The 17,802-nt window shown below is 35.5% G+C and overlaps 1 protein-coding gene across 13 annotated transcripts in view; it reads right to left on the reverse strand.

The window, feature by feature from the left end:
- BIRC6 (baculoviral IAP repeat containing 6) overlaps positions 1–17,802 on the reverse strand; it is a 221,939-nt gene that overhangs the window by 59,925 nt on the left and 144,212 nt on the right. For all 13 annotated transcript variants that reach the window (XR_003412372.2, XM_027033515.2, XM_027033512.2 and 10 more), the window contains 6 exons: positions 12,801–12,932; positions 11,975–12,142; positions 10,770–10,943; positions 9,463–9,659; positions 7,658–7,958; positions 3,861–4,078 (listed from right to left, as the gene is read on the reverse strand). Coding sequence is in view for 12 of the 13 variants with exons in the window: in XM_027033515.2 (XP_026889316.2) it covers positions 3,861–4,078; positions 7,658–7,958; positions 9,463–9,659; positions 10,770–10,943; positions 11,975–12,142; positions 12,801–12,932 (1,190 nt within the window). In the remaining variant the exon portion in view is untranslated. The remainder of the gene's footprint in view (positions 1–3,860; positions 4,079–7,657; positions 7,959–9,462; positions 9,660–10,769; positions 10,944–11,974; positions 12,143–12,800; positions 12,933–17,802) is intronic.

Here is a 17,802-nt window from a genome sequence, read left to right on the forward strand (position 1 = left end):
TTGATTTTATTTATCCTCACAAGTATTTATAAGTATCAACATAAATAATTTAGCTGCTATAAGAGAACAGCTGAAGTCTCCTCAAAAAAGTAAACAAAGGATTAATTATGTGACCCAGCACTTTCATTCCTAGGTATATAACCAAAGAAATAAAAACTGGCACTCAAACAAATACAGGTCCATGTGTTTTCATAGCAAGACTATTCATGATAGCCAAAAAGCCAAAACAGCACAAATGCCCACCATGAATGCATTAACAACTGTGATATATACATACATTAAAATTATTCAGCCATAAGATGTAATGAAGTACTGATATATGCTACTTTGTAAATGAACGTCAAAAACATGCTATGTCAAAGATGACAGACACAAAAGGTAACATACAGTACAATTTTATTCATATGAAATACCCAGAGTAGGTAAATACAGAGAGATGGAACACATGGTAGCTGCCAGGTGTTAAGGGAAGGGGGAAAATGCTTATACTTAAGAATACATAAATAAAGGGGCACCTGCGTGATTCAGTCAGTCAAGCGTCCGACTTTGGCTCAGGTCACAATCTCATGGTTTGTGAGTTTGAGCCCCGCATCGGGCTCTGTGCTGACAGCTCAGAGCCTGGAGCCTGCTTTGGATTCTGTGTCTCCTTCTCCCTCTGACCCTCCCCTGCTCGTGCATTAATATTTAATAAATATTAAAAAAATCTTTTAAACAAAAACATATAAAAAATTTAAAATATCAGTAAAAGAGGGGGTAAAGACTTATAGTCAATGACACAAAATTAGATAGAGAAAACAGTGAAAGGAATAGGTACATGAGCCAGCTCCCTTAGGATGAATCTAGTTAAAGCATATCTTTAATTCTTTAACTGTGTCATATGTCTTTAATCGCAGTAAGATTTCTCATACTTCTAGAAGGAACAATTTTCAATTTCTTTCTTACTGAGAATGTGATGTGTAGAAAAAATCTTTTGGGAATAGGGGACATACTAAAAAAGTGAATGGTAGAGAGAGAAAAAATGACTTAGAACCACTGGTTTTATTAACATAACCTCAAACTCTGTGAAGGTCAATTCTTCATTATTATTTTTGTGCAATGTAAAATTAATTATATAAGAAGAATCCTCTTTTTAAAGAATTTTCATTAAATATAATACACGATGTACCCTCAAAACATTTGCAAGTATTGGTTTCAAGGGTAATTTAAAAATAATACCAATGCTTTACATTTCTTTTAATGAGGATATTCTAAAGAAGAATATTATATACAATGATACTTTCCAAAAACAGATCTGTAAAACAGTTTTATGGATCTATGACTGCAAATGTCATCTTTCATGTTTTATAAGATAAACTTAAAATAAATCACAATTTCATCACCATATAAAAGTACCTGTAGAATTAACATTATTGATAAACATTTATTTTTTAAAATTTGTAATATAAATAACAACATATGCATGAAAAAAAAAAAAAAGTCAAGTTTAATGAACTCCAAAAACTTATTTAACCAGGCAGGCCAAGAATTACATCACTGCACATAACAAATTGCCCCTATTCTATCTCCTATTTGTGAAACCTTCAATTCCTCCACAAAGTTAATTATAATCCCAATTTTTATACTCCTTACCTTTCTTTATAATTTTACCACCTAAGCATGAAACTATAGTCACTCTAGTTTCATTTTGTCTAATTTATGAACATTCTATAAATGGAATGATGCTGTATAAATTCCACTTTGTGTGGCACTTTAGTTGCACTTGTGAAATTCATCACTGCTGTTACGTGTAGTTGGCTGTAGGTGTTTACTTTCATCACCTAATAGTATCCCATTATATAGTAGACTACAATTTGCTTATCTTTTACTGTCTCCACATTATTGTATCCATTCCAGTCATTTGTACTTTTCTGATAAAGAAACAGATCACCTTTCTCCATTTATTGGATATTTAGATACCCCCTCTTATGAAGTGCTCATTCTAGTCTTTCCTCTATTTTCCCATGAGGTTTTCTGCCTTTTCCTTTTGTAATTCTTGAAGCTGTCCAAATATTCTGAATACAAGTTCGTTATCAGGTACACCCAAATATAGTATCCCATTCTATGATTTCTGTTTTCACTATCTTAATAGTGTTTCTGATGAAAAATAGTTCTTAATTTTAACATAATTGCTTTTTTCCAATGTTTTTCCCCTTATGGGTTAGTGCTTTTTAAAAATTGTTTTTAAGAAATCTTTAAAAAAAATAATTTTTTTAACATGTATTTATTTTTGAGAGACAGAGAGAGGCAGAGTATGAGCAAGGGAGGGGCAGAGAGAGAGGGAGACACAGAATTCGAAGCAGGCTGCAGGCTGTGAGATGTCAGCACAGAGCCCGACGCTGGGCCTGAACTCACAAACTGCGAGATCATGACCTGAGCCAAAGTCGGATGCTCAACCGACAGAGCCACCCAGGCGCCCCAGAAATCTTTGTGTACTCTAAGATCATAAAGGTATGAGCATATTTTTTCCATAAAAGGGTACTATTATATTTTGTATGTGTTACATACATTTATATCTATCATCCAGTCATAATTAATTTTTGCATATAGAGTTCATTAGGGTTTAAAGTTTCATTTTTGTTCCACAAGAATATTCAACTGACCCCACCATCATTTATTGATAAGATCGTATTTACCCCATCATGTTGTGCAGTAACTATTTTCATTTCAGGTCATCCTACATACAGGGATTTAAGTCTATTGTTTGCTGGGCTTCTATCTATCCTTGTACTAATACCACAGACTAAAAACAAATTTTGATACATGATAGCATAAGCCTAATAAATATGTTCTTCTCTGAAACTGCCTTGGCTATTTTTGAGCCTCTGCCTTTCCCCCAAAAATGTTAGAATTGGCTTGTCAGATTCCTCCAAATTAAATCTGGAATGCCATCAAACACAAAGATCAATTTGATAAGAAATAATACTGGGGCACAGTCAGTTATACATCTGACTCTGGATCTCACTCACGTCATGATCTCACAGTTCATGAGTTCTAGCCCCGCATCGGGCTCTGCACTGGTGGCGTAGAGCCTGCTTGGGATTCTGCTCTCCTTCTCTCTGTCCCTCCCCTGCTTGCACTCTCTCTCAAAAAAAAAAAAAAAAAAAAAAAAAAAAAAAAGTATCATTGAACTGTTATATTTTCTGTGCCCATGGAAATAAACAGGGGCACAGACCTCATTTTATTAAAGTCTAGTGTTTCTTTTAAAAAGTTCATGTATGAGTGTAAATGTCTTGCACATATTTTTTCAGATTCATTCACAGATACTTTCTCTTTTTGATGCTATTCTAAAAAATAGATTGAAAAAGCGTATCATATGCTTCTTGCTGGTATACAAAAGTAACTTATTTTTAAATACTGAACCTGGATACTGTATCCTAATTAAATTTACTTATAGCATTAATTATTTTAGAATCTTCTAAAAACATAATCAAATCATCTTGAAATAATCAGGTGGTTTTCTTTCTTCTTTTTCCCTTGTTTTACTCTTTAGCTAGAGGCACCAATTCAATAGTATGATTCTAAAGTTTGAGAAAGAAAAGGAAAAGAGATCACAGTATAAATTCAGCATATGCTGGTAAATGGGAAAGCTTCCTTAAGCTTTAAAATCTTTGTTTTTTAAGCAGTTAGGTTAACCTATGGTTCCTCAAAGCACTCAATAAAGAAGAAAACACTTAGTTCATAGTTTCTCTTTCAAATATTGTTTAGGAACCAAAAAAGATGTACATGAGTCTCTGAAATATTATTTCAGAAAAAACCCTATTCTGTACTCCATGAATTTAACTTAACTTTCTCACAATCGAGGTAAGTAAAAGTCAACCTACCTCTGCTTGATTGAGACTAGAGTTTGGAACTCGCGGGGCATGGTGGCTCAGGGCAGAGAGGCAGACAAGGATGAGGTGTAGTGCTCCAATTTCCAATGCCATCCGCCTCAGAAGCACACCATCATCAGTGGTCAAGGGTGTGGTGCTAAACAAGCTACGAAGGACATGGAAAGGAAGAGTTGGAAGCACATTGGCTGATGGAGATTGCAGAATATGACCTATATTAAAAAAAGAGAACTCGAAATTAAAAATATTTAAGAACACAATAAGGAACAATATTCAGGGTCACAAATTAATAGTGACAATGTAACAGAAAATTATGTCATTAAATTTATTAAAAAGCAATCCAAAGACCACAGAGTATCTTAAAATTTAAGATAGTGTCTAGAAAAACTCTTTAAGACATCATGAATGTAAACAAATAAAAGCTGAAATATATTCATAGAATAATTAATCATTATTGACTATGTCAAGACTATTATAAGTCAGAACTAAAACCTAACAACTAAAATAGAAGCATTAGAAGTTCCTTACAACAGTATAAAAGTAACCTGATTGCCCTGGGAGTAGTTTTAACCATGAATAGATAATGAAAGAGCAAAACTGTTTTATTTGGTGTGTACATAATATAGTTTTCTACTATGTCTAGCTAGAATGTTAAATGCAAAAAAAAAAAAAAAAAAAAAAGAAACCAAAAGAAAACAAAAACCACATATGAATGGTGGAAGAGAACCACTTCAGAAATGGGTATCAAAATTATACTTTTTAAAAAGTATGTATGTATGTTCACGAAAAAACAAGTCTGAAATGGCGTAAAGGTAATTTTCTGTTTAGGGTTACACCTACCATGTTGTAATAGACTACCCAAATACAATGGTTCTTACCTCTCTATCTACTTAAATTAAAAAATCAGATCAAATAGGGGCACCTGGGTGACTCAGTCACTAAGCATCTGACTTCAGCTCAGTTCAGGATCTCACAGTGTTGTGAGTTTGAGCCCCCCATCAGGCTTGCTCCTGTCAGTATAGAGCCCACTTCGGATCCTCTGTCCCCCTCTCTGCCCCTCCCCCACTCGTCCGTAGGTGCGCATGTACGCGTGCCCTCCCTCTCAAAGAAATAAACATTAAAAAAAAAAATCAGTTCAAATAATTAAAAATTCCTGATCTACTGAAATAGGTATATACAATTTATATATGAAACTAAACAGGTAGGACTACACAGTATGTAGAAGCTGTAATTTAATATGTTATTACAAAAATATTTAAAACAATATCACCATTTTCAAAGATTCATTCATTCATTCATTCATTCATTCATTCATTCAGACAGAATGAGGGGAGACAGAGAAGATCCCAAGTAGGATCTGCACTGTCAGCAGAGCCTGACACAGAGCTCGAACCCATAGGCTGTGAGATCATGACCTGAGCCAAAATCAAGAATCAGACACTTCACTAACTGAGCCACCCAGATGCCCCAATAATATCACCATTTTTGAAGAATTCCATCAAATATGAAAATACATAGAGAAGTAGGTGCTTTATTTGGTAAAGTATGTACTTTTAATATTCAATAGTTTGAAATTCATACGTTTTTATTAAATATACTTTGTGGTGAGGATTTAATATTCTAAGTGGTATGTAACAGAATTCACCTCCAATCAAAACCATATGATTTTATTTAATTTTTTCAATATATGAAATTGTCATTGGTTTCTATACAACACCCAGTGCTCATCCCAAAAGGTGCCCTCCTCAATACCCATCACCCACCCTCCCCTCCCTCCCACCCCCCATCAACCCTCAATTTGTTCTCAGTTTTTAAGAGTCTCTTATGCTTTGGCTCTCTCCCACTCTAACCTCTTTTTTTTTTTTTTCCCTTCCCCTCCCCCATGGGTTTCTGTTAAGTTTCTTAGGATCCACCTAAGAGTGAAACCATATGGTATCTGTCTTTCTCTGTATGGCTTATTTCACTTAGCATCACACTCTCCAGTTCCATCCACGTTGCTACAAAGGGCCATATTTCATTCTTTCTCATTGCCATGTAGTATTCCATTGTGTATATAAACCAAAACTTCTTTATCCATTCATCAGTTGATGGACATTTAGGCTCTTCCCATAATTGGGCTATTGTTGAGAGTGCTGCTACAAACATTGGGGTACAAGTGCCCCTATGCATCAGTACTCCTGTATCCCTTGGGTAAATTCCTAGCAGTGCTATTGCTGGGTCATAGGGTAGGTCTATTTTTAATTTTCTGAGGAGCCTCCACACTGTTTTCCAGAGTGGCTGCACCGGTTTGCATTCCCACCAACAGTGCAAGAGGGTTCCCGTTCCTCCAGATGCTCTCCAGCATCTATAGTCTCCTGATTTGTTCATTTTGGCCATTCCGCAAAACCATATGATTTTAAAATAAAGAACAATTAGGGGCGCCTGGGTGGCTCAGTCGGTTAAGCAGCTGACTTCGCCTCAGATCATGATCTCACAGTTCAGGAGTTCCAGCCCTGCTCCGGCTCTGTGCTGATAGCTCAGAGCCTGAAGCCTGCTTCAGATTCCTCTCTCCCTCTCTCTCTGCCCGTCCCCTACTTGCACTCTGTCTCTCTCTCAAAAACAATACATCAAAAGAAAGTTTTTAAATAAAGAACAATTATTAATTTCCAAATGGAATGGTCATTAACTGAAGAATCACAGGTAAACCAATAGAAAATCTACTTGCTAGGCTATCCTACATTATGACTTTTCTTTAATGTTTCCTTATATTAAATAAAACTGTCGGTCCAATGGAAACAACCACCATAGCTTTCTACTATTATTTTGTAATAGTATATTACAAGATAATTGTCATGTAATGTCATTTTCCACATTCTTTTCACTTTAATCTAAATATTGCTTCCAGATTCACTTTCTTAAAAAAGATCATCATATCATAACTTGGTTCATATATTTTAATAAATCTTCATTACTATTTAGAATAAAATCTGAAGTTTAAAAAAATTTTTTTTATATTTATTTGACACAGAGAGAGAGAGAGAGAGAGACTGTGAGTGGGCAAGGGGCAGACAGAGAGGGAGGAGATACAAAATCCAAAGCAGGCTCCCAGCTCTGAGCTGTCAGAACAGAGCCTGATGCAGGGCTTCAATCCATTAACTCCAAGATCATGATCTGAGCTGAAGTAGGACGCTTAACCAACTGAGCCACCCAGGCGCCCTAAAACCTGAAGTTCTTACTAAGACTTTCCATGATCTGTTATCAATAATAATAGCTTTTAAAATGAGCACTCAGTGTTGTTTCTTATGTAAATTTTCATCAGCCAACTTATCATCTCTCATATGATCTGGGCACACAAACACTGCTCAAATCATCTTTCTAGCTTATTTCAGCCTAAATAGATGTTATCCTTCAACACCCTACTAAAAACTAACATACCACTTTTTCACATAGCTGGGTAGTAAGTAAACAGTCTCATACCTGTGAGCCTTCACAAGACTGTGCTTGCAAGGCATTTGTAACTTAAGTCTACACTTACATATACTGCTTATTGCTATTACTGGAAAACAGGAGAACATTAGCTACATGAGGACAGGGTCTAAATATCTGCTTCATCTTTAAATGCCTCCAATGATGCCCAGCAGTTTGTAAACAGTGAATACGTTTTGAATGAATGAAGAAATGAAAATAAAGACTCTTTAGGACTTACTATGTGTATCATTAGAATGAAACTACCAACAATAAATCTAGTAGCAGGCACTGATCTGAGTAACTTTTATGCACTCTAGAATTCATTAATAATTCTAAACACTTACTTCCTTCTCCATCATCTGTCACTCCCAATACCAGTCGAAGAAGGCACTGGGCATGTTTTCTCTCTTTCAGTAGCACTTCAGCATAGCCCGGAAGACGAAGAAATAATCCAAAAGCGGCCAAAGAATGGGCAGGTATGGGAGACATGGTCTGTACTGCTGACTTGATAGGCGGAGGTTCAGCTGCAATGGTTTCTGGTGCTTCATAAACTAATTCCCCTGATTGTTCAATGGTCACCCATTCGAACTGATCGCTATCTTTTGGTTTTTCCTGAGTGGTAGAAGTTACAACTGGAGCACTTACCTAAAGAAAAAAGAAATTTTTTGTCTGGCCATTTGTGTGTTTCAACATCAGGTTCAAATTAAAGACCTGACTTTAAATGATCTCTATAAAATACAGAAATAAAATATAGGAATAAAAGGATCAATAATGGGGCCTGTTTTTACAAAGTTTCCAAAAATCAGGAATTAAACGATGTCATGAGTATGGTGGGATCTGCCAAATATCTTTACTTTAAAGTTAGATACACACATACATACATTTATTTATAAATAAAGTTACTATTTTATCTTTTGTAATTAGTCAAGAGTATGTAGACAGAGTCTTTGAGGCTATATAAATATCTTGTTTCTTTCTCACCAAACTTCAAACAATCAGCATTTTTAAAATTCTTGCCTGAAATAATAATTACTATAGTGGTTGCTAAATGGTGGCTTTCGATCATTCCTTCCACATTTATTAGTCAGCCAGAACTGTGAGTAAAAACGTTCCCATCTTCTCCACCTATTTACTCATTCGCTTGTTAATCTACCTCAGAATGGAACTAGGGTCTTTGCAGATGCAATCAAGTTAAGACGACATCATACTGGATCAGAGTGGACCCTAAATCAATGACAAGTGTCCTTATGAGGAGACAGAGACACAGAGACACACAGATTGACACAAGAAAGATGGCCAAGTGAAAATGTAGGCAGAAATTGGAGTAATGCAGCCACAAGCCAACAAATCCCAAGGGCCAGCAAGCAGCAGAGCCTAAGAAGAGACAAGGATGGTTCTTCCCCAGAGCCTGCACAGGGACCATGGGTCTGGGGACAACTTAGCTTCAGACTTACAGCTTCTTACAACGTCAAAGAATAAATTTCGGTTGTTTTAGGCCATCCAGCTGATGGTACTTTGTTACAGCAGCTCCAGGAAACTAATGTATATACTTAGTACATGAAATTAGAGAATAATTCCCCTACTTCATTCAGTAAATAGCCAGTGCTTTGTATTTACAACTTTCTATGTGCCACACTCCCCCTTATTAACAGAGGAGCACCGAAAGCACATCAATAAGCTCATCAGTAACAGCAACATTAATTAACAGTAAAGAGGTTAAAGCAGTTATGTTTTTAAAACTGCCTGAAATGGAAATGGTACCTAAAACAGGAAAAAAGTTAAGCAGTATTTGGGTAGCAGTATACACTACTGCCTTACTCTCCCATTTCCAGTAACATCTATAATTAATATCAAGCCTCAAGAAGCACAGAAATAAAAATATTACAGCATGATGACCATAAAATCAAGGAAAATGCTGCAGTGTAATGAGTCTGGCAAATGTACTTGGTCTTCAGCATTTCTTCGGTACCAGCAAATTCTCACAAAGCTCTCTGTACAGACTGACCTGTGAAAGATTTATAGGATGCTCGAAGACTGTAAGGGAAAGGGTACTCCCCAAAAGTTAACACAAGTAAGTATTTTTAAAAAGCAAATAAAGAACAAAGGGCTTTGCCATGGAATTATATATTCAGTTAGGAATTTATCTTACTTGTTGAATTACTTCTGGATATAGCATCGGTAGTCGTTCTGCAATAAGAGCCAGTCCACCCATTCCTGCAAAAACTTGTAATGGTGACTGGATGGGACAGGTTTCAAGTAAAGATTCATCCAATACTCCATCCATACATTCATCACTTGGAGTGAGAGCCTCATCTTCTGGACAGCTACCAAGTAAGTCTCCATGATCTAGAAAGTAAATTACAAATAACAGGTAAAAAAAGGTCTGTTTTTATAATAATTTTTCGTGTACAAGGATATTATTGTCACCTCTCTACTCAACAAAACAGCATCAGTATGTTACTCAGAAAGAGCTTTAAGGCTGGATACTACAATAATCTTTAAATGACTTCTGACGCTGCCTCTTAATAGTCCTGCTACTCAAAGCAGGATCACTGGAAAGTGAACATTGGCATCATCTAGTAAAAGCTTTTGAAATATAGACTTTCAGGTCCCACCCTGGACCTACTGAGTAAGAATATGCATTTTAACAATGTTCTGTAGGTAACTTATAATCAATCATACTAAAGTTTGAGAAGTACTGTCCTTTAGGGCATATTATAAGATATATTCTATGTAAAAATAAGTCAGTTTGCAGAGATTCAAAGCAAATACTAATATATGTACATCATGTTCTGAAGTATCCCATTAAGAAAAACTGAATACTAACAGACTTCCCATAATGAAAACTAAAAGTTATACCATATTGGTTAACTCTGAATCACTCACAAAGGAAAACCAAAAGATCAGTATGTTTACAAATGATCAGATTGTATAAATACTAAAAACCCAACCACATAAAAACAAATAATCTTGCTGAAAACTAAGCAAAGGCAATATTCTAAGATTTACTAAAGAATGCAAAATGCTAGAGGCACCTGGGTGACTCAGTAGGTCATGATCTCATGGTTCGTGGGTTCAAGCTCCGTGTTGTTAGGGCAGAGCCTGCTTGGGATTCTTTCTTTCCCTCTCTGCCCACTCCCCACCCCACTGGTGCTCACTTGCTCTCTTGCTCTCCAAATAAATAAACTCCAAAAAAATGCTTAAAAAAAAAAAAAAAGAATGCAAGAGGCAAATAATAAATCAAAGCATATGTGCTCATAAAGTGATGCTGTAAGAAAAATTAAGATTAATTTTCAGTGAAAACAATAGCAATTTATTATGTTTACAAATCAAGTCAGTCATAAAGAACAAGACCTCATTAACTTGACAGAATAAAAACAAAGGTAAATGAAGTCATGAGCTACAGAAATCCCTACTTCTCAGATCACAGACTGTAAGGGATCATCATATACATACCTTTTTCAGGATGTAACCTTTTAAAAGAATCTGTTTTTGACAGACTTGGGTCTGTGATAACTCTAGATCCCAATTTAACAGTCAGATCTATTGAGCGGTAACCTTGAGGAAGTTTTCGGTCATACAGGAGAGTTAAAAGTTGGGCAAGCGTCATTTCAGCTGGCAATGGCTGGCCTAAAAATGACATAACTAAGTTAAACCTGGAATCCAAGAGGGAAATATTTACTTGGTTTGATTAAGTCAATTAGTCACTTTTTTACTGAACTATATGTACAGCGTCTGATTCTGACACCAGTTTAAAAACAATTTGAAATTAGCACATGGAACGTTTACAGAAATCTATTTCTGACACATATGTCAGAAATTCTGACACAGAACAATAATGTCTGTAGAAAGTGTTAGTCACAAACCAAATCCCACCAAGATCTCATGAGATACAGCAAGATACAAAGAAACAAACATTCCTAGCCATCAGGGGTTGGCAAAATCTTCTTCCTGAAGGACCAGATGATAAATATTTTAATCTATGAAGACCATACAGTCTCTGCTGCAACCACTACCGCTACCACTGTGGCATGAAAACAGCTATGGGCAACGCACAAATAAATGGGCACAGCTGTTATTTCGATAAAACTTTTTTATATCCAGTCTACTGGCCATAGTTTGTTGATCTCTGCAATAAATCAGTAACATAAAGGTAAGAAGGAAAATATGGCTAAGAAGGATAGTTGGCAATTGGATTTTAAGAATAAAGCACAAAAATGGAGACAAATTGGGTATCACCTTGACCAAGAGAAAGTATACTGGTCAAAGATTATGTTTTAGCTAGAGAGAAAATACTGCTTAACTCTCAGTGGTACATCAATGACTTCTACTACCATAACGACTTCTGCAAAATCTGCCTCACGCTCCTTCCTATATAACTTTTTATGACCTCTTTAAAACATTAGTTTTACTGATATTATAGCACACTGACAGCAAAATTTAAGACGATAGTAAAGTATAAATATGCAACATTATAATGTTAAAAAGAGCATGTAAAAGGTTACCTCTTCTTTTCTTCTCATTTTTCTTAGAGGGAGCTGTATGGACAAAGTCTCACTAACTCATGTACCTCATCAAGAGCACTTGATTAAACAGGAGTCTGAGTGTGGTGATTACATGTCTTTATAATTTTTTGTATTTTTCAATATTGTGAACATTACCTGCCAAGAGTTTGTGGAACAGGTGAAACACTGGGACAGTAATTATTTTGTTGGCAGCCTCTGCTCCTGAAGAAGCACTTCCTATTTTATCAGGAATTGCCCTCCCTCTCCTGGATGGTGGACGTGGTGGTGTAGCTGACACAGCCCGTTTTGATTGGGATTTCAGCCCTAAAAGAATCAGGAAGATTCTATATCAGTCAACACACAATGAAATAAAAGAGTATTTCTACAATATTTTTAAATAGCATCACATTCCTAACTAACGCCAAAAGGGAGAAATGTTTCTTCTGATTTTATATCTGATCTTCCAATTCTATTTGTCCTTCATGACATACCATGAATTTTGGCTTCATGTTCGTAACTATTCTCCAAGGAAGTAAAAAATAACGCTAAATTCTATTGTTCTATTTCTCTGAGATAGAAATAAAATCCATCATCTCCTATTTGAGGAGTAAAGTAATACAGACTAAGCCTTATCTTTTGAACTAAAATCACTTCATTTATAAGAAAATATCCTCCAAAATTACCAGTTGTCTTGGTCATTTTGTCTTCCTCAATTACCTGATAGTACAATTCTCTTGTGTACTGTCAAGCTTAAATGGAGTATCTATAGGATGCACACATGTTCAGTATCTGATGAAATACAGTAAGCTTTAGACATTAATAGATTTCAGGTGTAATGTTTTTACATCCAGTATTATGACATCATTTTAAGTCAGCTTTTTGCATTAACACCTTTTATTACATGAAGTTCCTAGAGTATATATTATTATATTTTATATAAAATCCAAACAAAAATCAAGATTATAAAAAACAGAAAGCATACCTGAAGCAACAACAACACTGTAATTGTCCTGAAATCCATTTTCTGCCTTAACTTTTTCTTTCTCTTCATGGTTTTTCTTTTCTTTGTCATCTTTCTGTTCACTAATTAGTTTAGCAGTGATACTTGGTGTATCTGTAAGAAAATATTACCTAAAATACACTGCTTTTCAAAATCATTAAGAAGGAAGCTAACCATTTTAGACAAGGATTAAACAAGATTTTATCATTAATATGAAGGCAATGTTAATTGATTTAGGAAAAACTGATGAGGTAAAGCCTGATATTCAATCCTTGCTGATACCAATGAAAGGGAATCACCAGTGTTCATAAGCCAGGACACTTAAATTATTATCTCTAGAAAATATTACATTACAATAGTATTACCTCTTGAGGCAATGAAAAACCACTACCATTAAATTTCTTTTATTGTAGGCACAGTTCAGTGTATTTGCAACAAACATGTAATTTGGTCCTCACAACATGCATATTAAGAAAGAATATTATTTTCTTTTTTTTTTTTTAATTTTTTTTTTCAACGTTTATTTTTGGGACAGAGAGAGACAGAGCATGAACGGGCGAGGGGCAGAGAGAGAGGGAGACACAGAATCGGAAACAGGCTCCAGGCTCTGAGCCATCAGCCCAGAGCCCGACGCGGGGCTCAAACTCACGGACCGCGAGATCGTGACCTGGCCGAAGTTGGACGCTCAACCGACTGCGCCACCCAGGCGCCCCAAGAATATTATTTTCAAAATAAGGAAACAGCCTGTAGCAAGGCTATGATACAACTTGTAAATGACAAATACACAATTCGAGCTGAGGGCTCATCCTAAAGCATTATGGTAGATTTCTTATTCTACAAATGGGAATAGAAAGGAACAAGTTTCAATAATGAAGATTTGTTTTGCTATTTTTAGTTAGGAAGCTTAGCTACTTTAAGAACGAATATTAAGCACTTTATTAAACTCTCAATATTTTCTTTCATTACTCTGGAATATGGCATGCTATTAAACATCAAGAAATGAATAACTAAAACGATCTGATTTGGCCATTAAGAAATCCAAAAACCTGGATGAACTTAGGAGTGACTTTCACCAGTGTGGATATGTTATACAGATTCTCTTTGCACTTTTCTAACTCACACAATTGTGATCTAATGCTTTTTTAATGTTAAAAAGGTGAAACAATTAAAATGATAAAATAGTATGTTTTCATTATCTCCTACGTTGTGCTTTCTTTGAACGTCTGAAAAATACCCCTGTGATGTCAATTTCTGAAGTTCCTTCCTAACCACAGTCTGCCTTTAGAGTTTCCGTTTCTTGTGTGAAATTTGAAAATTCTGTAAATACCATAAAATACATAATGCAAAAATACATTTACTTTATTACAAAGGCAAAAACAGTTAGAAAGCCTAAATAAAATACTTTAAAAAATCACAAAATTAATTCAACACATAATCAGGAAAACCAGTAAAGATCATTAGGTGATAAGAACTTACATAGTGTCATACCAATAAATGTCAAATACTAAAAGGTATCAGTAAAAAACATTCTTCTCAATAGTCTGTTTAAAATTGTTCTAGGGGCAGGGCACCTGGGTGGCTCAGTTGGTTAAGCATCCGACTTCAGCTCAGGTCATGATCTCACAGTCCGTGAGTTCGAGCCCCGCGTCGGGCTCTGTGCTGACAGCTCGGAGCCTGAGGCCTGCTTCAGATTTTGTGTCTCCCTCTCTCTCTGCCCCTCCCCTGCTCATGCTTTGTCTCTGTCTCAAAAGTAAACAAAACATTTAAAAAAATATATTAAAATTGTTCTAGGGGCACTTGGGTGGCTCAGTTGGTTAATGGTCCAACTCTTGATTTCAGCTCAGGTCACAATCTCATGGTTTGAGAGCTAGAGCCCCATGTCAGGCTCTGTACTGAGAGCATGGAGCTTGCTTGGGATTCTCTCTCTGCCTCTCCCCCACTTGTGCACATGCACCCTCTGTCTCAATAAATAAATAAACATGAAAAAAAAATTTTCATGTTTATGAATTGACTGGGTGGTTCAGTCAGTTAAGCGTCTGACTTCCGCTCAGGTCATAATCTCGTGGCTTGTGAGTTCAAGCCCAACGTTGGGTTCTGTGCTGACAGGTCAGAGCCTGGAACCTACTTTAGATTCTGTGTCTCCCTCTCTTTGCCCCACCCTTGCTCACACTCTGTCTCTGTTAGTCTCTCTCTCTCAAAAATAAACATTTAAAAACAATTTTTTTAACTAAAAAAAAAAAAAAATTGTTCTAGTTCGGATTACCACTTCTAATCAAGATGAAATAACAAAACCAGATTTACTCTACTACCCGAAATAACTAAAAACTAGGAAAATACATTAAACAGTTTTCACACAATGGCCATCAGGAAGGCCACAGAGTGATGCCTAGGTGAGTGGAAACTAAAGAGGTGAGCTCTAGGACTGCTCCAGCTCATTGCTAGAGTTTCCCAGGCCATAGATCGGCACAACTCAGAAGTCATCCAAGGTAAGGATACGGACTGGGAGTCCAGGAAGACAAAGATGGCTGGCTGCAGTTTTTAAGTCACATTGCTAGGGAGGAGAGATCTGCAGAGAGAATGAGCTCCAGAGATCTACAGTCTCCTCTGGGTCTTTAGCGCATACAGATGAGCATTATATATGAGGAAACCACCAAAAGCCAAGTTAAGTACTTCTCAAAAGGGGACCAACCCCAGAGTCTAAAATAAGGGCTGTAATATTTAGTGTTCTCAATGCCTAGTGAATTCCTAGTATTTCTCAGATGGGTATTACCTCAGTAGTGAGGCCCAAGTAGCCTTAGACTTTCATTTTCAAATGTGGTACCCTACTTCTATTTCAATATAGTACCTTTTCAAAATTAAATTCATTAAAAACTTAGTTCCTTAGTCTCACCAAACACATTTCATGTGCTCAACAGCTACCGTACTAGACAGTACAAGTTTATTAAAAATGTCCATCATCACAAATAAGTTCTGCCTTAGTTTAAAAGGTGCTCTGTTCCTAATTAATAACATTTAAAAGCTAGATCTAAAAGAAGCAATCCATTTCCAAGTAATATAACTTTGTCCCAGAACAAAATAAAAAATATTTATTAAACTACAAAAATATCCAGCACCCAAAAAGTAAAAAAGTAGAAGTCCAATAAAATTTTCCAGGCAAATAAAGAAGCAATAGTATACAATCCATAATGAGGAACAAATAATCAACATAAACATGTTTAAAGGAAAGCTTATACACTTTAAAAAAGGACAAGGAGATATTAAAAAAGAACAAATTAGTAGGCACTACAGAGGAACAGAATTGAAGACAGAGCAATATAAATTATCCAAAAATTTTAAACAGAGGGGGGAAAAAGAGGCAGGGGGTCAGGGTGGGGGGAATGAGCAGAGCTTCAGTGAGCTATGGAAGAACTTCAAGAGGCCTAATAAATGTGTAACCTGAATTACTCTACGTGAAGAGAGAAACAGAGACAGAAAATATGAGAAAATATTTGTAAAAAAATTTCCAAATATGATGGAATCTATACACCCAGATTCAAGAAAGTCAACAAACCCACATCATAAGCAGCAAGAAACCACAAGGCACATAACAATCAAATTGCTTAAAAGCAATGACAGAAATTTGTAAAAGCAAAGATACTGACACATAACTATATTATTTGAAAGCAATGTAGTCAAAAGCTATGGGAAGTGGGTAAAATTATTAATTTTGGATTACTTGTTTTTATACATATTGATAAAATATATATGCACATGTAAATATAGCATACCAAGTATGGCTAAAGATCATAATACACTTTAAAGGACCAAAGCATTGCTAAATACAGGTTAAATTAGCACTTGCAAATTTTCCATGTTTGCTCAGAATGACTCTTTGACTTTTTACTAGTAGTATTCTTAGAAAGTAATCAATTTATTTTTTAAATTTGTAGGTAATAAAGGTCATTACTCTTAATGACCTAATAAGACATTTTAGAAAACAGTATTCCTTTATAGTGAAGAAAAAGAAAAATATTAAATTTCCAGTTATTTTGTAATATAATGTCTATACTTTCCCATGATCAATAGGAAATAGCAATAACTGAACTTCAGTACTCTTGCCCACTTCTCCTTCTTTCATTTAATTAATTATTAATTTTTTTTCTTCGTCACACACAAGGAACAATTTCAAGGCTATGATAGAAAAAAAGTCTATAAAATCAAATTTTCAAAAAAGTTTAGCTGTAACAAGATATGGCAGACATGTTATTTATACAATTATAATAGTATTTGAACATTTTATTGTTTAACTTATAAAAAGGAAAGAATTATATAGTATTATGTACATACTTGTGTGGCTGCAGTGACTAAAACCAAGAAAGAATCTTTTCTACCTTATTTTCTCATAGCGATCACATCCATTCACATGGTTTAACTTACCATCTATGGATGGTAACAACTCCCAAATCTCTTCAACCCAGTTTTTTTCTAAGCTTAGAAATTACAAAATAAGCTTTGTATTTCCCACTGATACATGGACATCAGCTTTTTTCTGAGATACTCCTAAGTTCCCAGCTATAGTACTTAGGTACTCCCTTCTAATGCATACAGATAGAAACATACTTACATTTATATTAGAATGCAAACATTCTTAAATTTCATTTACTTTTTAAACAGCATAAGTAAGACCCTAATATTGAGGGGCAGGGTACAGGTCTTGCTTACTCTTACAGCCTGAGGACTTACACATAGAAGGTGCTCCATCAATTCACTCACTGATTTCATTCTCAAGATTTCTGAGAGGCAATCAAACTATCTACAGGCAATCAAACTATCTACAGTTGATCTGCATTCTGCCATCAAAACTGCTTATATTTTAATATAATACAAACCTGTGTTTTAATAACCTGTATACTGTTTAAAGTCATCATCTTAGAATACAGGCAGGAAGCCTAGGGGATAATTTCTCTCTGCTTTCTTCACTATTATAAATAAAAAGGTCACCAAT

The sequence above is a fragment of the Acinonyx jubatus genome, chromosome A3, assembly GCF_027475565.1.
Source record: "Acinonyx jubatus isolate Ajub_Pintada_27869175 chromosome A3, VMU_Ajub_asm_v1.0, whole genome shotgun sequence".
In the NCBI taxonomy this organism is placed as follows: Eukaryota; Metazoa; Chordata; class Mammalia; order Carnivora; family Felidae; genus Acinonyx; species Acinonyx jubatus.